This window comes from Dromiciops gliroides, chromosome 2 (genome assembly GCF_019393635.1).
Source record: "Dromiciops gliroides isolate mDroGli1 chromosome 2, mDroGli1.pri, whole genome shotgun sequence".
Lineage (NCBI taxonomy): Eukaryota > Metazoa > Chordata > Mammalia > Microbiotheria > Microbiotheriidae > Dromiciops > Dromiciops gliroides.
The window spans coordinates 138,597,124-138,620,747 of record NC_057862.1 but is presented as its reverse complement, the minus strand read 5'-3'; the positions used below and the strand labels follow the sequence as shown (position 1 = coordinate 138,620,747).

The window sequence follows — 23,624 nt, the reverse complement described above, 5'->3', positions numbered from 1 at the left end:
ATGTTAACTGTTTTACCAATGAGGAAACTGAGGCTTAAAGGGACTAATTGGCGAGTCCAAGGTCACATGCCCAAGTGTAAGCAGCAGACCGGGGATTTGAACCTCTGTCTCCAAATTCCGCACTCTTTCTACTGACTACGTAGCCTGGATCCTGTATCATATTCCCTAATTGTTTTATGTGCTGTGTGAACAAGGCTAGAACTTCCCTGAAGGCAGGGATCAAGTAAGTCTTCCACTGCATTTCCCACAAAGCTAGAGCGTCAGTCAGTAGCTGGGAGCTCTACCCTACCTGACCCTCGACCCACTTTCCTGGGGCCGGCGGACTAGCTGCCCCGCGCTCCTCGGGGCGCGCAGGGCGCTCGGGGGGGCCGGGAGACCGGCCCGTGAGGCTCCACACGAGCACGGCACGAGTCGGCGCTTCTCCCGGGAACTTTCCTGGAGCCTCGGCGAGAATGCGCCTCTGCCTTCTTCCCTCCCTCGCGCCCTCCCACCCTCCCTTCCTCCCTCGCGGCGGCGCTTCCCAGGAGCGGCGCTGGCTTTAAAAAGCCCCAACCCCACCCCCCCAGCCCTGCACTCTGCACAGGCACTTGAGCGAGCCGGGCTAAAGCCATGCGGCGCTCGCAGCTGCCTCGATCCCTTAGGCTGCTGCGCGCTGGAGGAGGAGAAGGAGGAGGAGACAGAGGAGGACGCGGCGGCGGCGGCGGCGGCGGCGGCGTCTGCTTCAGTAGGAGGGGGACAGGCTCTCGGCTGCTGGCTATGCGCTGCTGGAGCTGGCTCCTGGTGCTCGCGCTGCCCACCGCTTGCGCGGCGCTGCGATCGCCCACTGTTTATACCAACCACTGGGCTGTGGAAGTGCTCGGAGGGCCAGCCGAGGCGGACCGAGTAGCCTCTGCGCACGGGTATCTGAACTTGGGACAGGTAAGTGGTGAGGGGCAAACTTTTCCCCGTGCGCGCTGCAGGTCCCCCGTGGTGTCCTTGGCACCGAGAAGCAACTGGAGCTTCGGTCCTCTCTGACCTCGCCTTACCTCTTCTCATCTCCTCTTCTCTCCCACAAACCCCGATCAGGGAGTGGCTGCTGGCTCCTGCGTCCCAACAAGCCCCAACCTGGGCACATCAGTGTGCCCTGACCCGGTCCTACTCTGGGGAGGATTGACGTTGACCCAACACTGCAAGCAGCGCTCTGGGAGGGAGTAGAGAGGGAGGGAAGGAAAGGAGGTGAAATGCAGATGCGACTGAGGCTGCGGGAGAAGGCAGGACGCCGGCTGCCAAGAGATGGGCGAAAAGAAAGCCCAGTTCATGGGGTCAGAACTTAACTCCGAAGTTGGGGTGACCGGCCTTAACTTGGCGGCGGTCTCTTTCTTGTTTGGGATGGGGAGTGTTTGTGTGTGTGTGTGTGTGTGTGCGTGCGCGAGCTGGGCGACGAGAGTGGGAGTTGTGCACTGGTGCCCAGCCAGTAGCAGCAGACGAGGTTGTTTGGGACGATATATGAAGACTTTAGTAAGTATCGCTAGCTCATGTTGTGCGTCTGTACACAGACGCACACAGTTTGGGGGAAGGTGAAAGAAAAGTAATTTTTGAAAGGTATTGAAAAGTACCAGGAAGCCTTCGGATTTCATCCTGGAAGCCTTGGACTTGGACACCTGGTTTCGAAAGCGGGTCGGGGAAGCTTCCGGGATGGTTGAACCAGAAACTGGGCGAAAGACGCTCGACCCACCTGTCTTATTCCCCTTTGGCGGAAGAGGGACTCGCTCCCCTCCCCCCAACCCGCCCCTTCCACCTCTCGGGCGAACCATCCTACTCTTCTCTCCTACGACTCCCATGTCCCCCGTGGTTGAGGTTTCTGCCCCTGAATATAAAATTGCACGTTCATAGCCTTCTGTCCTACAATTTGGGCCAGCTCCTTTTTTCTAGGCTGACCCTAGTAGAATTTCTCAAATCTGGGTGCGCTTGCCGAGATGTGTAGGCAGAGGCAGATTGGAAAAATGTGGGATCTCAGCACTATGCTGACAATTGGGCTGGCGAAGAGAATTGTTCAGTTCAATTCAATTCAACAAATCAGTATTTAATTTGGGCGAACCACACGAGTCTGTATTCCCTCAACCTGTGCATAAAGCGTGACGATTTTGATAAAGCCCAGAAAGACAGGCGAATACTTCAGGGATGGGTAGGGGATGTAAGTACATTGAATAAACAAATGGACATGAGACCTAATAGATAGATCCTAAACTACTGAGAGCCTCAGTCCCAATCAGAGACATTCTAGTCCAGGGATTTAGTCTACTGTACTCTGTAATGGAAACAACACATAGAGAAGCAAGGGACCGCTGAGAAATGAATAACTGTCTCTGCATCTTGTCAATGCTGCTTGAAATGAATATCTTAAGAAGGAGTAGTATGCCCATGGAAAACCCAGTGGTGCTGCAGTTGGGGCGCGTAAGTTTTCTTGAAGTGAATGTGCCGAAGCATATTCTTAGGGGAGAAAGTGGCTTTGTAAGTAAACGAACCATGGCCGACCGACATTACTGCGTGGATTATTTGCAGGTAAAACCGAAGAGAGCCTGGACCGAGTCCCTTTCTCATTACTTTGAAGCCACCCAACTGTGTAGAGTTGTCGGAAGTGTGAATGGGGAGGAGGGGTTATAGTTCACTGAGAGAGCGATTAGTAGGATGAAATGTATAGCCTCATCTGGGGATTACACTCCAAGATGTGGTTAACAAGTATATGCAAACTACAGACATAAAGGATCAAATCAAGTTACAGATAAGCTCTTATTGTAATTCAAACTCCAGCACCATGCAGTGTTAAATTTAGTTTTATCATTATCCATGACAGAACCCAGCAAAGTGTGGTGCTGCCTAATCTAAATGGAATTTTCTTTGCCTTGTAAGTCTTATATTGATACTGTTAATGTGCAGTGTGTGGTCTTCTGTAAAAGTAATCTCAATCATTTGAACCGTATTTGTGGTTTTATCAAACTTCCACTATGGATGGTCATAGTTTATCTGAAAGAATATAATTAACTGGGTGATTTATTTATTTATTTGGTTCAAGTGCCTTCAAGCATTGCTGTGATTTAACATTCTACTTTTATCATATAACTGACTTTGTTTCTATCGGTAGTTCCTAAATCTTTATTCTCTAATTCTCCAGATGTGAAAAGGTGTTCCTCAGGGTTTTATCCTGGGTTTATTGCTTTTCGTGTTTGCTTAGAGTCTGCCAGCTCTGTGTTCACAGTTCACTGCCTCTGTGTCCAGGTGGCACTGCAATTTGTCTTACTAGCAAAGGTATCTCTTGAAGTGTGCTATAAATTACAAAGAGACTGAATTGTTGGCTTGTATAATTAAACATACAAACTGGAATTTAAGTTGAGGCATAAGTGCCTGGACTAGACCAAAGCAGTGCTTTGAACTCCAATATCCGATATCCAATATACAATATCCACAAATAAGCCAGTGATGGCAGTATAATTCTTCTTGACTCTAACTTCATTGGAAGCTCTCCAGGCAGGTCACATACAGTCTATTCCATCCTTATTGTGGGTGGAGAAGGAAGGAAGGAGGAGTGGATAATATGACCCTTACCACACAAGGAGTTAGTGAGTTTTCCAAGGTCACAGTAAGCAACTGCTGCACCACATGGCATCATTCATATAACTGAATTAAATCTATTAAAATAGCCACTATCATGGGACTTCAGTATGAGATAGCAACATGTCAAGAATCCTGAGAATGAAGATTCTTTGAGAATACTGATTAATAATTTCTAATTAATAGAGATACATTGCATAAGAACTTAGTGCTGGAATGAATTCTGTTAGACCGTGAGGGGTTGGATCCAGGGACCTATGATTGCATCTTTTTTTTTTCTTTGCGGGGCAATGGGGGTTAAGTGACTGAGGTCGTATTTGAACTCAGGTACTCCTGAATCCAGGGCCGGTGCTTTATCCACTGCGCCACCTAGCAGCCCCCTATGATTGCATCTTTTAGGACAAACTTCTATATAGAAACTCAGCCTAGTTTATGTAAGTTGGCAACTTTTCTTTGTCTTAAAAGTCTGAGACTTGCCTGGGACACTGAGAGGTTAAGTGATTTGTCCATCGTTAGCCAGCTATAGTTAAGTGCCAGAGGCAGGAATCAACCCAGATTTTCCTGACTCCCAATCTGGCCCTCTATTCTTTATGCCTCGAATGCCTTAGTACTCAGCACAGAGCCTGGCTCATAGTAGGCACTTAAATGCTTATTGACTTGACTTGACTCTTTAATGATTATTAGAAAGAGACTTTTGAAGCTTATGAGACCTCATCTAACAAGTGACAAAAATAGGCCTTTGTTTTTTACTACTTTTCCCCTCTTCTGTTTCCAAACCAATCTTTACTTTTTCTTTTAAATGCACTGCTCCTATGGAAAAAGGCCAGGAGCATTCAAGCACCTGCTTAACAACTCATAAAAAAGAAAATCTAATTTGTCGTTTTCAGCTGGGAGTATTTGTGGGTATTGGATGAAGGTATTAACTCCCCTTTTTCAAGCAAGCCAGTCAATGAACAGAAGAAGGGACTTGTACAATTTCACATAGAAATTCATCTTTCTTTCTAATGCTTTGGTCACACTAGTCTAAATACTCTCATTTCAAAGCAACGTAAAAAAAACCCCCAAAACCAACTTAATAGGCCAGTCAAATTTATACTCTATTCCTACCCTAGTCCTGGTTCCTCAGATTTTTCTTATGCTCTAAATTAATGCTTAATTATTTTTCTTTTAAAGTAACTGGTATCCTTATTAAATTAACATGGTGCAAAGCTATTTTAAATTATCTAGTCCCTTCTGACTAGTAAGGTCACACTGTTAATTAGTGGCAGAATCTAGATATCCTGACTTCTAGTTACAGTGTTCTTTTCATTAAAGTATGTTGCCCTCTATAGATTGATCTTTAAAGAGATGCTGTACCTACTCAAAGTATTGTATTTTTGCCTGTGACTTAGAATGCTGGTGACTGGGATGGGTGGAGTTTTAAAATGGATTACCTAAAAACTAGGTGATCTTTGCAATCTAATTCAAAACAGTTCTGTGTCTTTAGTTTATTCAAATTACATTTCTCTTTAGAGATGGGCTTAAGCATTGTGCTTTCCTCTCAATTATTTTGGTAGCCTGGAATATTGAGTTTACTTGTTGGTTCTGAGCTGAGGATAGGGATGAGGGTGGGAGAGGGGAAAGAGACTCACTACCAAATCTCTAAAATGTCTTCCTGACATAAATGTTTTTAAACCTGCCTTAAATGGTTTTTACTTATAATAGTTGCTGATCACTGCACACCTGACATTGAATTTCTGGTGGTCCTCAAGCAATTCCTGGCAGTGAGAGAGAATTACAATGCTAAAGACTTCTTGTTCTTATGATTAAAAAAGTAAAGCTGCAACCTGAACTGAACTGAAGGGATAAAAAACAGGTATTAAAAAGTTGTCCAAGAATGCCAACAGGAAGAGGGCAGACAGGAACATTTGCAACACAGTAGTCATCTGCATGCCTTTTTTTAACCTGGTATTTCAAATAATATACTTTTGCTGCAGAGAGTATGCTTTGAGCCATCCATCCATCCTTAGCAGAGTTCAGAGCCTAGGGCAAATCACACTGTGTGCCCTCCCTTCCCTGGTATTTTATATGGGTGAAATTTAGGTTAAAATAAACATCAAGGGCAGCCTTGAAGAAGAAAAGGGAGCAGTATAAAGCTCAGTAGATTGAGGCATGACTATTTACTGGCTATGTGTCTTTGAGAAAATCATTTAATCTCTCTTGCCTTCAGTTATCTCATCTGTAAAATGGGTAAGTTGGTCAGACTGATTTTACAATCAATATCTTAGATATCATCAAAGGGCCACATGAAGAATGTCTGGGAGAGGGCAGACCCCCATGTTTTATCTTGGTTTGTGAGCAAGAAAGGATTGTTAGGGGTAATTTTTATGTATTTTATCCTCAGGTCTTAGCACCAGCTGATGATACTACCTTTATCCCCAAAGGACTTTAGTTGTCAGTTAGCAAAGACAGTTGTTTTAACCTAACAGGGATGTCCCCAAATCTGGAGTCTAAGAATCTTTAACCCTTATTTCCCCATGCTTTAATAATGGTTCAGGTCATAATGTTCTGAATCCACCCCCCCCCCCCGCCCCCCCCTCCACCCCTGCCCCTGCCATCCCCACCCTGGGTTATCTATAGAGATATATGAAAAGTCTATACCATGGGGCAGCTAGGTGGTGTAGTAGATAAAGTACTGGCCATGGATTCAGGAGGACCTGAGTTCAAATCCAGTATTATACATTTGACACTTACTAGCTCCGTGACCCTGGGCAAGTCACTTAACCCTCATTGTCCCGAGCGCCGTCTCCCCCCCCCCCCCCAACCAAGGCTATATCATACTCTCATCTGGCTGGCCATGTTTTCACAGTTCATGGACCTAGAAATGGAAGGAACCTCAGAAGCCTTTTAGTCCAATCCTCTTATTTTACAGATGAAAGATCTGAGGCTCAGGGAAGTTAAGTCACTTGTCCAAGATCAAACTGGTAGTAAGTATAAGAAGCAGGATTTGAACTCAGATCCAATGAATCCAGAGCAGATGTTCTTCAAAGGTGCTTCTTGTGGTAACTGATTCTGTTATATTTGTAGTAAAATAATTAGTCCCTCTTTGATGTTTTCTGATGAGGTATTTTGAAGTTCTAGCTAGCTATATTCACAAGGTCCTTAGTCCAGTGTCACTAAATAATGGTGATGAATAGCCCCCTCAGCTGTCTAGCAGTTCACACTTCATAGGATGAAATTGGCAGACACATGTAACCATGGTAACAGGGCCATCAATACCCTTAGTGTAGTAATGATGGTACCGCAAAGAAGAAACACTTTCTCATTGTTTCTCACTTAGTCACTGCAGACATAAACAAGCTGAGCTCTGCAGTATAGTACAACCTGGGACTCAGACGTAGCTGATTTACCTTTCTTCACATAAAACCATTCTTTGAATTTGTCCAGAAAGAGGCAATCAATTTCAGTTTCTAACACACTTCAGTGCTACCTGAATTTCTGCCATGGGCCACAATTGTTCATTATTGGAATCCTAAGCTGATCTGCCTCTTTCTACCCAAATATTGTGTAAATCAGTCTTTTCTGTGGGCACTAACCATTGTAACTGAATAATATGCCTGAAGACCCAAGACTAAATAATCAATAAGACTCTATCTTTATAACAGTACATATTTTGTCACTGAATAAACAGAGAACTTGATTTCTCAACCTTTAATTTCACAGAACAAAAATTTCTACAATATTCAGAAGAGTTACAATATTTAAAGGACCAGGGGTTCTTCATTGACTATTCATGGATCAGATTCTCATCTTTATTTTTCAATACTTCCTTCTTCTACATACATAAATATCGTGGGAGGAAAGAAGAGGAATATGGATAAAATTTTGGAAGTCAAAGAACTATGTTGATGGATCTATGTGGAAAGAACAATTGAGACCCTTTATAGATTCCTCAGATGAATAGTTAGTTGGTCTTGGGCCTGTTCTTCTATATCAGTCATATAGTGTGAATAGGGAAAATACGCTGATTTCATTAATGTTGCTACATACATAACAATAACTCCACTAACATCCTACTTGGATCAATGCCTTATGGCACAGAAGTGATTCTGGATTCTTGGAGACTGTTAGCAGAGCCTATAATCTGCCAGATTCTACCAACCTTCAGTTAGTAATTAGCTTGATGATAGACTCTCTATAGCTTGAGAACCAGACCAGCTAAGTTCAGAGTCTGAATACCAAGGGGCTGGCTATCAGGTAGTAAATTATTTTTGGACATAGTAGTTCCTAAAGACCATTTGATAAGGGGTTAAGGGGTTGTGACCCATGTCAGTGGAGGGACACATCAGAAAAAAAAATTAATTTTGGGGAGAGTTATCTTTAAATTATTGGGCTGGTGATTATTTGTGATAATTTTCTTAGTAGTCAAGTTTTTTGGGTTATCGAGTCCTTTGCCACTCACTTGTGTCTCATAGTTAGGTAATGCTAATTTTATATACCAAAGACCAAGTGCCACCAGTGGATTCATTTAATGCTTTGGGGTATTTCTTGGTGCTGTTAGACCTAAGGCATAAGCAAGGGAAAGAGGAAAAGGAGAGTGGAAAAATGTATGGGAGTAAGAAACTAAGAGTCAATATATGTAAATTTTAACAAACACTATAGCTTTTTTTCCTTTTATGTTACCCCCCCCCAAACACTTTTTAAAATTTGTGAATCTATCAACTTTATTGAATTTTTAAATATATCCATAGTCTATGCGTTGGTCATGTAATACTGGATGACCAGTCTGTTGAGTTGGTTTGCCTGTGTGTATGTGTATGTATATATGTATGTATGTGTGTGTATGTATATATATATATATGAATATATATATATATATATGAATATGATAAGCACTGCAGATGGACAGTGAATTGGGCCCAAATTTTAATAGGAGGAAGAGAGTGGGATGGATTGCATTTGGAAAATTGTATAGGCATTATAATGAGCCCAAACTACTGTCTTGCACATGTGTGCTCTCCCTCTCCCCTCTCCTCCTCTCCCCTTCTTCCCCTCTCCCCCCTCTTTCTCCCTCTAGAGTGTTCTCCAAGTGATGCTAGGTGGTTATGACTTGTGAAATCCTCTAACTGCTGAAGGATAAAAGTTGTAAATTACCCGACTGACAGATGCATTCTGGGTAAAAGTAGGTTGCTGCTTACTTCCAACAACTACCTATACACAAGAAGCGGCATAAAGTAAATCATTCCTGAAACTGTATAATCAGAAAAGGAAACAGGCCAATCATGTAGCAAGAATATGTAATAATAGATAAACAGTTGAAGTATTGTTATGGTGGCCAGGAGATATAAGAAATTCTAGAAGGTGACCTCCTTTCATTAAGTAGATGCTGTTTGGAGAATCAATGAGAGAATATGTAAAGAATCACACAGGATGAGAAGATTGGATAGGATGTGAGCTGTACTGAGAGAGGGAATACCTACATCGACAAATCATGAGGCCTCTGAAGAATGTCCTTGTATATGTTGGTGGTTCTGATTGTTTTCATTATCCTGCTACTTATAATTCTTTGTATGTTCCTTATATTTTATTTTTCTCTTTTTTTATGGTGGAATGATATTCCCATAGAGTCCCATGTGGATCAGATGGTTGGTTCTATGGTCTCTAGCCTTAGCTCCACCTAGCCATTTCAGGGGCGCATGCCATTAGTCACAAGACTGACTCATTCTTTCAGCAAACATTTTTAAAGCATCTGTTACTGCCTATAAGAAGGCCTTTGTGCCTTTTCTGTTTTCCATCTTATCATTGGTTCTTCTGAGGGCCCCTCCCCCTCAACCCAACCCATCAGGTCTTTCTTTTCTTTTTTTTTTTGCGGGGCAATGGGGGTTAAGTGACTTGCCCAGGGTCACACAGCTAGTAAGTGTCAAGTGTCTGAGGCTGGATTTGAACTCAGGTACTCCTGAATCCAGGGCCAGTGCTTTATCCACTGCGCCACCTAGCTGCCCCTTCAACCCATCAGGTCTTGAGCAATTAATACTTGATAGCTCAGGAACTGGTAACTTGAAGCCTATTTGACTTTCTCATTTTTTCTTTCCTATATGGTTACATTGGAGGTGAGTAGTTTTGTGTGTATTAGACCCCAAATATCTGGACTTGTGCCTCCTTGTCTCAGTCTGAATTTACTTAGGTGTGTCTGTCCCAGGACAGGTTTTAAAAAAAGGTCAATGCCCATTTTATTAAAAAAAAAATATGGCCACCATGTCTAACCACACATTTTGAGCTTTACCCGTTTTTTCCTCTTAAAAAAATGGGCCATGTTTGCATGCCTGCTGATAAAGGTTCATTTCTGTGAAGGAAAAATAAACTTTATTTTTGTCACGCTGTCAAAATAATTTTATAGCTGAACTCACTGACCATCTCCTTGTGCATATATCTTAATTTCTTAGTTGCAGAAAGATGAAGCTAAGAATAGAAAGTTAGGCTTAGTTTAGTGGCTTGAACCAGATGTTTACTTGTACCAAGGCTTTGCCAATTCACAACTGCCGCAGCACATCATTTGAGGATGAGATGAAAAGTCCAGTGATGGAGACTGTTGTCCTCTCTCCCTAGGGTGCTTGTGCTTGTAACTTGTAACTGAACAGACACTTCCTTATCCAGATATGCATTTGCAGTATATATGTATTTTGTTTTGTTTTTTAGAGAAACTTGTTTTCCTATCTGCTTGTGATAGTTGATTACAGTGGGAACACTGTAAACCCAAGGCAAGTTTTCTGGTTTATTTTCCTTTATTATTATTGACTTTTTGGTGTTTTTCAAATCTTAAAGCACTATATCAGTGTGAGATGATGGTTGTTTTTATTATTATTATTAATAAATCCAAGCAAACTCCCCTACCTTAATATTATTTTTCTAGACCAATTAACTAAATATAGTAAAAAAAAAAACCCAACTCCTTTTATAAAGCTAGTATGGGAGGGCAGAACTAATACTGATATTTCCTGCTGTCATATCTGTATTTTCTTGTATGTGGTTGTGAATAAAGAGATAATTCAACCTATGGTGCATATGAATCTTATGTAAAACAAGTTATCAGAAAAGAGTTCTTTTGTATTCAATTATAGTTAAGCTAGGTAATTTCCCAAACTGATAATTTTGTAATCTTTTTATTTTTATGCTCATAAGTGCCCCTGAAAATTTTCACATTCAGTGTGTGTTAGAGCTAATGTTTTTAATTTTCTTTTCTCTTTTTTATTTTTGGTGACTAAGGGTTTGATAAGCATTCTTAAGCACATAGAATTCAATCTTTGGATTACTCTCTTTCTTACTGAAAGTTTATTCTACTTTCCAGTAATTTGTTCCTTTCCTGAAGTTAGTCACTTAAACCTCTTCTTTTTACTTCATCCATACTGCCTTCCATGCCAAAGGTTGGCTTTCTCTTCTTGCCAAGCAACCAGTCAGTCCCCTCCCTAAGTCTCTCCTGGAAATTTGCTGCCTCAAAGAAGTCTTTCAATGACTAGCTACCACCATTGAGATTTTTTTTTAAATACCAAGGAAACTTCTTCTGAGGATTGCACATCTTTTCCCCAATGTGTGTCTGTTTTTTTGTGAATCATGCAGTCTGTATAAATGAAATTGGAAGTCTAAAGGGCAAGGCCTATGTCTCTGCATGTCCCATGCAGAACATAGAATTGATGCTCAACAAATAATTGGGACTAATTTATGTAGGCATATGGGAGTAGTTATCTGACTGAACCTGCCTAATCTGTTTTGAATGACATGTTTTTTCATTTATATCTTTTCATAGATTCTTGTAAATGTTATGTGCAGTTTGGCTTAAAGTTTTCTTCAAGAGTTGTAGGCAAGACTATTGACATTGTTAGATGGATGGAAAGATCCAAAGTGGACAGTAGTTCTTTCTATAATTTGTACATGTTAATGACTCTTAACTATTCTTTGAGGTCTGTTGCTTTTTACAACTTGTCCTCTCTGCCAAATAGGCACCTTTGATTCATGTGAGCCACTCCATCTCTAAATCCAGTACTACAGGTTTGTTTCTTTGTCAGCTGGTTTCCCAGTAGCCAATGGTTATGGTGTTTGTTTGAAGTTTGGATTTACAGTGGGTTATAGTCTTTCTTAGGCCTTCCTTGCTTATGATTATTCATCTAACCTCACTATTAAAAATATTCTTAGAGGCAGGGAAAAGAGGAAAGGAAGAAGAGAATTTTTGAAAAATTATTGATACAGTTGGAATCACAGTACAAAGTTTTTATTTAAAGAAAAGAGTATGTGTAGTTTTCTAGGAGTGTTAGCTTAAATTTAAGTAGACAGAATGATGATAAATGGGCTATTCTATGGAATCCAAGTCTGTAGGGGTGTGTGTGTGTGTGTGTGTGTGTGTGTGTGTGTGTGAGCATGCACATATCCATGCCACCCTTTTTGATCCTTGAATCATACTCTAAAGGCATTTAATAAAATAATGTGACTGCCTAACAAAAACTTGTTTCCTTGAAACTTATTGGTTAGATGATCAGTGAGATGTCAGATTAGTTACTTAAAATATTTTCACCATTCTCTAAATCCCCTCCATACCCCAAAGCAATTTTGCATGTGATTTAGTATAACTACAATTAAATCCATAGAAGAAGATAACAAAATTCCAGACCAGATAAAATCCTTCATCAATTAACACTGGAGAACTCTAATGTGTAGAATGTTCCTTAAGCATTCCTCCCTCACATCTCATTGCTCCCAGAGGAGAAGTATAAACAAACTTAGAGGCTTGTGCGGAGCTTGAACCTCCCAAACACCCTGCAAGAAATGGCAGATATAGATTCTACCCAGCCACTTGAAGAAAAAGAGAGACGAGGAGAAATTAAACAGGTTTTCGATGGGGCTTTGGCTCTAGAGTACAGACTATCCTCTCACTTCTCTACAGCTTTAATGACTCTGTCTGAACATCTTGGCTCTTTCCCAACTCTGTAAAAAGCTGTAGGAATGGACTCTGCCCAGCCATGTGAAAGGAAGGAGGAAAAGAGAGGTGCCAGCATGCATTACTGCATCAGACCTGCAGGAAAGGGGACTGAAACCCAGCTGATGCCAGTCTTCTCTCCCTCCACAAAGGTTACTCAGGGCAGAGAACCAAGTTGACAAACTTAATGTCTTCTGATGTTAGGAGCTTGAGGCAGCCTTTCATCATCTTTTCAGATGCCTGCTTACCAGCCAGGGTGAGAAACCAGACAGTAAGTGATCTAGGAATAAAAAAGAGGCTAAAATGCTAAAGAATATCAAAAGAAAAAGCTTCAGCAAAAGTCTCTCACATGTACATATTGTCTCAACAGAGTCAATCCTAAAACCAAAAGATAAAAATGAATAGTGTCAGAGAATACAAAACTTTTTAATAAATATTATAATAAGGAAATTAAATAAAAATTTATGAAACTAAACTAAACTTGCTTAAATAATCTAGTAGTAGTAATAGTAATAATAGCATTTATAGAGTGCTCTAAAGTTTTCAAACTATTTGTATACTTTGTCTCAGGATAACCTCACAACAACCCTGGAAGATAGGTGCTATTATTATTCCTAATTTGTTGTTGTTATTCAGTCATTTCAGCTGGATTTGACTCTTTGTGACCCCATTAAGGTTTCTTGGCCAGGATACTGGAATGGTTTGCCATTTCCTTTTCCAGTACCCCATTTAACAGATGAGAAAATGTAAGAAGACAGCAGTTATTGCACCATCTAGCATACGTAGAGATGCCCCACAGAGCATAGAACAGCAAGAAACTCTAGAATAGTTCAAAAGAGAAATAAAATCCATCAAACAAGGAATTAAGAATGAATGTAGGTCAGAAATTGACACTCAATGCATAACTTTTAAAAAACAACAGATTTTTTTGGGGGTGTGTATGAGTCAGTTGGGGTTAAGTGACTTGCCCAGGGTCACACAGCTAGTAAGTGTCAAGTGTCTGAGGTCGGATTTGAACTCAGGTCCTCTTGAATCCAGGGCCAGTACTCTATCCACTGTGCCACCTAGCTGCCCCAAAACAACAGATTTTTAATTGGGGGGGGGGTGGGCAATGGGGGTTAAGTGACTTGCCCAAGGTCACACAGCTAGTAAGTGTCAAGTGTCTGAGGCTGGATTTGAACTCAGGTACTCCTGAATCCAGGGTGGGTGCTTTATCCACCACGCCACCTAGCTGCCCCTGTTTTATAATTTTTTTTTTTTACAACAGATTTTTAAAGAAAAACTAAATCCATCGTAGAAAATCTTTCTAAAGAGGTGAAAGAAACAGATTTAGAATACAAAAATATTAAAATGGAGGAAAATTTGGCTGAAAAGCAGTGAAGGGCAGTAGCATTAAAAGAACACTTGAATTTTATAGAAACCATTTGAAGACAGGAGAAAAACAAAGTAACTTAGTTGTGTATTATAAAATTCTAAATGTGGTTTCTAATCTGTCCCCCCTAGTTTTTTTGGGGAAACTGGCTAAAATCACTGATAAATTGACCAAGAGTTTAGGCTTTTAAGGGTTTATTAAAAGATATAAGATAGTAAAGAGAGAGAAAGATTGAGAATGGATTTCTTATAGCATGGAAATTCTAGCTTTCCTAATTTCCCACGCGAAGTCCTGGCACCAAACCTATGTCTCCAACCCAAAGAGGAAGAAGTTCCCCGCTAGCATCCACTTCCTCCTTCATGTCCTTCTCCCAGAAATGGGAGGTTCTTCAAGCTGATTGGCTAGCGTCATTCAAATACATTGGTTCACTGGACTTGAAGGTGGTCTCAGTTAAGTTCAAAGTTTTTAGCTTCTGAGAACAATACCTTCTTAAGGTCTAGCCAGATGTGCTTACAATCTAGTTAACAATCAGTTTACATTAATCTCCAGGTGGGCCTTTGAGTATCTGCTAAATCCCCTTATCTACCACATTCCATTATCTTGACACATAGTGATCAAAAGGATCCCAGAAGAATATGACAAATGAAAAAGTTGAATATCACAATGAAGTAAATGATACAAGAAAATAGTCCAGAACTCATACAAATGCATAGTAAAGAATCTATTGAAGAAATCCACTGCAAAATAAATACATAAATAAAAAATTCACAATTAAAACTTTCAAAAATCTAGTGATAAAAAGTGGAATGTCAAATTTTACATGTGTCCAGCAGAAAGACTGTCAAATACAAAGAAAAAGAAAGTTGAGTAACAATATTATTTTGTAGTCACAAGAAATCACAGAGGAAATGGAATAGGATATGCACCAAAAAAAAAAAAAAAGCAAAGGAACTCAGTATACAATCCAAAATGAGATACCTTGCAAATCTGAGCTTAATCATTAATGAAAAACAAAAGGACATTCAACAAGAGATTGTTCTGTTATATGGGGAAAAAACCCAAAACAAAACAGAAATGATCAGAATATTAGACATACAAAAACTCCATGCAACAGGAACATAAGAAGTAAATAAATACAATTACTAAGTAAGGAATAAATAATTAAATAATTTATTGTTTGGAGGTTACTACTTAAAAAAAAAAGTACTGGATTTGGAGATAAAAGACCTAAGTTTGAATCTCAGCTTCAGTATTCACTAGGTGTGTGACTTAAGACAATTCATTTAATCATTTGAACCTCAGTGTCTTAATCTATAAAATAGAGGTGATATTTGTTCTGCCCACTGCTATAAGAATCAGATGAGATAATGAAGGTAAAAGACTTTATAAACTTTAATCTCTTAGCAAATGAAAAGTTATTGTTCTCCAAGGTATAGTGATGAACCTGGGGTTTCTGAAGACTATGCCATCAGAGCCTGAGATCTGAAGGTCCTACCAAGATGGAAAAACTTCTAGTTAGGGCCATTGACACAATATGTTTCTGTTAACAGAAAACTAAGCTAAGTAACATTAAAGAGAGGTCCATCAGTTGACTAACTCAAAGGTGATGATTTTTTTTTCAAAAGTTTCTTTTTTTTTTTAATTTTTTTTCCCCAAAAGTTTCTAAGGCATAGCTTATGATTTATGAATGTTGAGTCCAATTTCTAGAAGTAAGTAGTAATAGTAATGAGAACAATGTGCAAATTAATGCCAAAGTATAATTTTAGAATAAGGGCTAAATAGCGATAGCCACCTTGTATTGTTTTTTTTTTGTTGTTGGTTTTTTTTTGGGGGTGAGGCAATTGGGGTTAAGTGACTTGCCCAGGGTCACACAGCTAGTAAGTGTCAAGTGTCTGAGGTCAGATTTGAACTCAGATCCTCCTGATTCCGGGGCCAGTGCTCTATCCACTGCGCCACCTAGCTGCCCCTTGCCACCTTTTATTATGCCTTCCTTTATATGGGAAAAAAGGATTAGAATTTGTATTTCCAGGTCAATCATTTTTCATTCAATACTGCCTCATTAGGATTTTCCTAATAAAGTTATGTGAATTATTAGCTTCTGGTGGTATTTACAGATTTTCCAGACCTGTTTAAATGAAACATCATCCTATTGTCCCTATAGGAAGAGCTATTCCTCATAGTGTCTTATGGGTGGGCTTCCTCAAGGGTAATTTTGTTTCCTTATCACTGCTTGAACTTCCCAAGTCATGGGTAACTATTTATGTCAAGTAATTTCTTTGTTTCTTGTTGCCTAGGCCAAAGTTGAAGTTAAATTATTAAGAATTTTATGTGTGTATACCATCTTTTGTTTTGTATAAAACTTACTGATCACTTACTGGTAATTTAGTACATTTACATAAAATGGGAGTGAAGAGAGATGAGAAGAATAACAAGCATTTTTGCAGTAGTTGTTTTATTTATAGATTCTTCTAATTCTATTAAAACAAATGCTTGAGGGATGAAAGCTTAGAATACATAATAGAAGTGGAGGAATTTTTAACTCTAAGAAGGAACCATTCATGCTAAAATAAGATTTGAATCTTAGTATCATGAAGAACAAGTGGCATTTTTCTAGCATAAAATAATCATATAATATGCCATACAGGGAAGATGAATTAAGATAGTACTTGGTAAAGAGAAGATTTGAAAGGAAACATCAAATCACACAATGAAAAGGAGGAAATATTAAGATAACAGTAACTATGGTTTTTAGAGACAAGTAAATAAAATGAATGTCATAAAAAGCAATAAAACTAATTAGTCTGCTTTTAAAAAGTTGGCAAAATAGGATGCATTAAATATGGTAAAATATGTAAATAACTGTAATAGTTTGCCTAGAATGTTCAGGCAACCAGTTCAGTGCCTCACTTCCAGTCTCTTGCACATTAAAAACACGGATTTTTAATTAGAGAAACTAAACTTGAGAAAGAGTAAGCTAAATTAAACAAGCATTGCTTATATTATGGAATCTAAAAGGCACTGTCCAGGAACTCAAGCTACTTTTGAATGAATGAATGAAATAAGCACCAGTCTTAAAAGGAAAGGCATTTTTAAGGATTATTTGTCTTCTGACTTTTAAGAATAAATTATAGGGGCGGCTAGGTGGCGCAGTGGATAAAGCACCAACCCTGGATTCAGGACTACCTGAGTTCAAATCTGGCCTCAGACACTTGACGCTTATTAGCTGCGTGACCCTGGGCAAGTCACTTAACCCCCATTGCCCCGCAAAAAAAAAAAAAAGAATAAATGATAAAGAAAGAAGCTCAAAATGAGACAAGGCCAGAATTGGAAAGGACCAAAGAAGCCATCTATCCTACCTATATATAAAAGCAGTCGTTCTGATGCCAATTTGAAAACTACTATAAGAGGCAAAAATCCACATTGTCCTGAGGTAATCCATTCTCAAGCATTTAGATAGTTCTAATTGTTAGGAACTGTTTTTTATATCAAGCATAAATCTGTGCTGACTACTTAATGGGCCTGGTTTGTTCCTCTGGGGCAAGCAGAACAGGTTTTATCCTTTTGCTACCTGGTAGTTCTTTAAATACTTGAAGGTAAGTCTCATGGCTCCCCTAACTCTTTTTTTCCCTCTGGGCCAAACATCCCCAATTCCTTCAAAATTTGGATAGGACCTACTCTCTACTCTTTTGGTGTTTATAGAAGGAGAAGACATGGATACGGGAAATTAAAATACATGTTATCTCATTCAATTCAAGATAAGCTAATCCAGGGCTTCTTAAACTTTTCCCATTCATGACCCCTTTTTTGCCCAAGAAACTTTTACATGATCTTGAGTATATAGATATATAAAATAGGTATACATAACCTTTTACTATTGCCAAATTTTTTTGTGACCCCCACATTCAGTTCCATGACACCATATGGGATTGTGACCCATAGTTTAAGAAACTTTTATCTAATCCAGTCTCCTCAATTTACAGATGAGTACTTTGAGGCCCAAGGAGATTGTGACTTCCTAAGGTCACATAAATAGCAAGCACCAGAGGTGGGATTTGAACATGAGTCTTTTTATTCCTGGAGGCAGAAAGACATGAGTTAAAATCTACTGTTAACGGCTAAAATTCTAGCTAGTCTGTCTAAAATATCTAATGAGTGGTCGCCAATAAATTATAAGCTTTAGCAAGAGTTAGGTTTTTAAGTATTTATTAAGGAGAATAAGAATTTGGTAAAGAGAGAGAGAAAGGCCTAGATTCCTATCTATTAAAGGGAGAGCACATTTCTAGCTCCCTTCTCTGCCAGCGTCCTCAGGAAAGAGAGCGAGACTGAGCGCCAGTCTCTTCCTTCCTCCTCCCACTAGCCCGCGTCACTTCCTGACTCCTGGTCTTGCCCTCAAAGACCTTCCCTTCATGGGCAGAACTCTTCTACAGTAAGTATCCAGCAGGTGGCGTCATTCCAATCGTTACACTAGCCTCAGGAATTTAAGGGCAGGGACTGTCTTTTGCCTCTTTTTGTATTGCCATTGCTTAGTACAGTGCCTGGCACATAATAGGTGCATAATAAATGTTTATTGATTGACCTTGGCCAAGTCACTTAACTGGTACTTGTCTCAGTTTCTCCATCTGCAAAATGGGTATAATAGGACCTACCTCACAGAGTTGTACAGTTTAGTTACAGTTATTGAGTAAATTTACAACTTATAATTTAGTAAAGTGCTTAAAAGTGCCTGAGTAGGTGCTATATAAAGTTATCATTTTTATTATTACTTTTACTCTAGAGCTAGTGTTCTTTCCACTGTACTATACTGTCCCAAACAAATAATAATTATTTTAGAGGTACTAGGAATCATAAAGAATATCAAGTCCACTAAACTGCTTATGAGAGAAAGAAAAGGGAATAAGCATCTAGCATTAGAGGAAGAAAAGGAAGTCATTAATGACTTAAATTATGTAGGAATCAATGTAAGGTACATTTCTTTTGCTTTGTTTTGTTTTTTATTTATTTGTACATTTTCTGAAAAGAATACAAGCAAGAACCCCAATTGAAATAGGGAAATTGCTGGTGAGAAACTGATTAAGTAATAATATGCATCTGTTCAAGTCTAGGCTATGTGGTAAAAACCTCTTAATGATGTGCCCAAGGTTATTAAGGAGCTACTTTATTGCCCTTGGTCAAATGTACCTGTATCAGCCATATACTAGCAGTGACTTTTGTTCTTGTCCAGAATAAATATCAAAAAGTAGAGAACCAAAGACATGTGTGATCAACACTACTGATGCCAAAGAACAGCATTCTTTCTTTCTTTCCTCTTTTCTTGTTTTTTTTTTTTCCCCTCTTGTCTTCTTGCCTTTTTCCCTTTTCTTTGTTTGCACCTTGTTGTGATAAGGGATTATAGAGCACAGGGTCAGATGTAATGAAACACACCCATTTTGGCCACTATCCAACATAAAAACATATTAAGGATTGGTTTAGTGCATCATTTCTCTAAGTGTGTTCTATAGACCCTGGGGAATCCCTATCAACCTTATAGGTGGTTTGTGGACTCAAAACTATTTTCATAATAATACTAAAATGTTTTTGTCCATTGAGATAGGCAAATAACATCTTAATATTTCAAACTACATTTTAGTATTTCCAACAACGTATTAGTGTGAGGCTTCTTTTCATATACTTTAAAAATTATATAACAGAATATTGAAAGCAAAAGCATATATATGAGAATGCAGTTGTCTTCTATTAAAACAAACATTAAAAGAAATTTCCCAAAATATGTAAAAGGATGTCACTCTTCCCACTGTTTTTTTATTTTAGAAAATTGTTATTTTTTATGAAATGCATGATATTACCATGTAATTGGTTCATTGTTATTTTAAAATAAATTAATAAACATTTAAAATTTTTATCAGTTTTCATATCTAATACAATAAGTATCTATAGATATAACCCACATAAACAAAAACTCTTTTGGGTACTCAGTAATTTTTAGGAGTGTATAAAGGTCCTGAGACCAAAAAGTTTGAAAATTACTGTCCTAAAACTTAAACAAGAATATGTAATATATCTGGAAATACATTTTTCTAATAACTTACTTCACTGAACTTAGACTCTGTGTGAATGCTCTTGCCATGTTTGCAGGTGACAACCTTTATATCCTATGTAATTCTTGTCCATGTCCTTCCATAAATGATCCACCTAACATTCCACATGTCTTCTTTTAATTTTTTGTGACTATGTAAGCTAACTGTTATCCTCTCAAGTTACATTGAAGAGCCTACCCTTTTCTAGTTATGTGTGTTGATATATTTTGTACTATCTTTTGTACATAGTCATCATGCCTTTGTAACATTTCTCATACATTCCCTCTCTCACCACTGCCACTGCCACCACCCTGGTGCAGGCTCTTATTACTCATGCCTAGACTACTGCAATAGCTTTCTGGTTGGTCTCTCTGCCTCAAGGCAATCCTTCATTCATCTATCAGATTGATCTTTGTAAAGGGCAGGTTTGACCACATCATCCCTTATTCAGTAACCTCTAGTGACTCCCTGTCATGCCCAGAATCAAATATAAAATCCTCATCGGTATTCAAAACCCTTCATAACCTGGACCTTTCCTTCTTGTATTACCTGCCCACACCCTATTACTCAATCTGCCCCCTTACCTTGCAATCCAGTGACACTGGCCTCCTTGTTGTTTCTAGCACAAGGGCATTCCATCCCCTGACTCTGGGCATTTTCATTGGCCAATCCCTTTGTCTGGAATTCTTTCATCCTCTTCACCTTTCTCAGCCTTCCTTCAAGTGCCATCTTCTGTAGGGAACTTTTCCTGATCTATCTTAATACTAATGCCTTCCCTCTCTTGATTATCCCCAAATTATCTTGATATCTTGAATATATAAAGTTGTTTTCATCTTGTCTCCCCATGAGACTGTGAATTCTTTGAGGTCAGAGTTTTTTGCCTTTATTTGTTTCCTTGGTGTTTAGCATGGTATGCATCATGGTAGGAGTTCAATCAATGCTAGTTGGTTAACTGACTCACTTATATCCACCATGGATCTTTCTATTTTCCAGTGGAGCATCTGTAGTTGTACCTCTTTGAAATCATGATTTGTAGACATATAGCATCTTTAGAATGCTTATTTAAAATGGATTTTGGAAGTAATGAACAATTTGGAATCACTGAAAGTACTATATGGTCTCCCAATTCAAACACTATATTTTGTTAAGTTTGAAACCTAACCATTTCCTATCAATAGTATCTGTTTGAGATATATGTTGTAATGCATTAACTTGGTGGGCAGCCTTGATAATCTGAATATTATATATCCTTCCTCCTCTTTATTTTTCCTGTTTAGATGGTTAGACTTAGCATTTTTTAGTGATGATGTAACTTGTTGGGAAGGTCCTTATAGTGTTCTGAGTCTTGATAAAATCATCCACAAATAAAAACATTTATATGACTTCATCAGTACACAATTTCTTGCCAGGTCATGTGACCAACAGGATAGTGGACTAGACCTTTTCCCCAGTCCCCACTAACTTCGGGGAGAAACCCCCCAAAGAAAAATTATGTACCACTTAGAATTGAATCTATAGGACAAGAAAGCAAGAAACCCCAAAAGGTAAAACCGTATGAATTAAGAGTGTGAAATGACAGACTTTAAGTTATTCACTCAACTGCCTTTCACTAAGAGCCTCCCTGTTCCAGGAGGGTATACAACTAATGCATGGTTTGTTCTTTGGGACCCACTTTTGCAATTCCCTGTTGCTCTAGAGATTCTGCCAATGTATCCCTCCCTTGCCCTCCCTCCATCATACAGTTGCAACAATCAATGCACAATTGTTCTGCACAACAATGGAAAGAGGAAGGAGTAGTATAGGGACCATGCTTCCCTTTCCCTGGGGTATGCCATAGGGACCTCCAGTAGGGGCAAAAACATGAAGCAACCAATTTATCATCCTCCAACTCTGTAAAAAGGGGCAAATGCTTTCAATTTGGCCCCATTATGGAACTAAAGAAAGAAGGAACGTGGTCTGGGGTTTAGCATGTGTACCTGCACCAGGCCTGAAAGAAAGAGGATTGGAATTCAGTTGGTGCCAGTTTAGTTCCCCCAGATGATACTTGAGGAGAGACAGAGGTTGCTGAAAAGCAAATTCTCTAAAGTGAGATGAGCCCAAGATATAGGCTGCATCCGCGGGGGAGGAGTCAGAAAGTGAGCAAAAGGGGAATATAATCAGAAAAAAAAATGGTTAAAATAACCAGATGTTTAAAGAGGAAGAAAATTTCACTAAAAACCTTGAGCACAAGCAGATAAATCAGCAGAGAATATAACTAAAATTAGAAGGGAGGACAACTACGAAAACATTCAAAAGATTAGAAACTTTTCTAAATAGCTATTACAAGATTAAGGAAACTGAACCATTACCTGATGAAACATAGAATACTGTTGATTACCATGAGAGCATGGAACCTCACAGTAGGTATTCTGTAGTGATTCAAGAAACAAGTCTTGAGAGAAGATAGAAGGGAACAAATGGCAGGATTTAAATTTCAGGGGGAACATGATACGTGTCTTCAGGTATTTAATGAACTATATGAAGGAGAGATTCGACTTTCCCTATTTAGCCTCCAAGGGCAGAACCAGAAACAATGGGTGAAAGTTGCAACAAGCCACATTTAATTAACTAAGTCAGAACAAAATTAGCAGACTGCCTCAAAAGACAGTGGATTCTCTCTCTTTAGAGGCCTTTTTGCCGAGGCTGAATGACTACTTGTCAGGTATATTGTGTGGAAATTCTTTTCACTTTTGGAGTGGGCTAGATTGTCATAGAGGTCCCTTCCAACAAGTTTTTCTTTTTTTGGGGGGGGTTTGGTGAGGCAATTGGGGTTAAGTGACTTGCCCAGGGTCACACAGCTAGTAAGTGTTAAGTGTCTGAGGTCGGATTTGAACTCAGGTCCTCCTGACTCCAGGGCCGGTGCTCTATTCACTGTGCCACCTAGCTGCCCCCAAGTTTTTCTTTATTCATACTGAGGAGGCAATTCAGCTAGTAATGAGGCCTATTGATTAGAATATGAGCTATCATTTGAAAATGTTTGAACAAATCTTTATTTGCTATTGTGAAAGTTAAAATTTGAGGGAAAAGCATAGCAGAGGTGTTTGTTTTTTTTTAAAGAACATAGCTTATGCAGGAGTTTTTCACTTTGCATCTGGCTAATTATTTAAACGTTATCCTCACCTTGCCAATTAAGTCTTGAAAAGAGGATCCCAGAAAATAGAAAGGGCAAAAGGCAAAGAACTTACAAATACTTAGGCATTATGTTGATAAAAACCTCAGATTCTGTTTTGTTTTCCACATGAAAGGGAATGAAATTAGTTGTATTAAAGTATAATTGAAAGGCTGAACAGAAATCACAAGTAAGGTATGATAGAATTAACTTTTTTGATTGAAAGATGTCTGGATATTAGTTATCCAGGAGAGTGTTAGAATGTCTGAGAATAAGTATAACGTGCTGCAGATCTTTCCACATGAGGACAAAAGGTTCTTTATGCCCTCCAGAAAAAAAATAGCAAGGGTTAAAGCTATTGTAAAGACCTATAAAACATGTAGTTTAAGCAGCTTTTTTGGTGTGTTGAAAGTTTGCTGGGAGCCATTGAAACCAAATTACTACAGAGGGGAAAGGTGGTGAGAGTGAAACACAGGTGTAAGGTGCAACAAAGGCCTC

General features: G+C 39.1%; 1 protein-coding gene across 1 annotated transcript in view; it reads left to right on the top strand.

Annotated features, from left to right (window-relative positions):
- The first annotated feature begins 477 nt into the window (after positions 1-477).
- PCSK6 (proprotein convertase subtilisin/kexin type 6) overlaps positions 478-23,624 on the top strand; it is a 260,225-nt gene continuing 237,078 nt past the window's right edge. Inside the window, exon 1 of the mRNA XM_043985253.1 lies at positions 478-918. Within this exon, the coding sequence (XP_043841188.1) occupies positions 610-918 (309 nt within the window). The 5' untranslated portion in view covers positions 478-609. The remainder of the gene's footprint in view (positions 919-23,624) is intronic.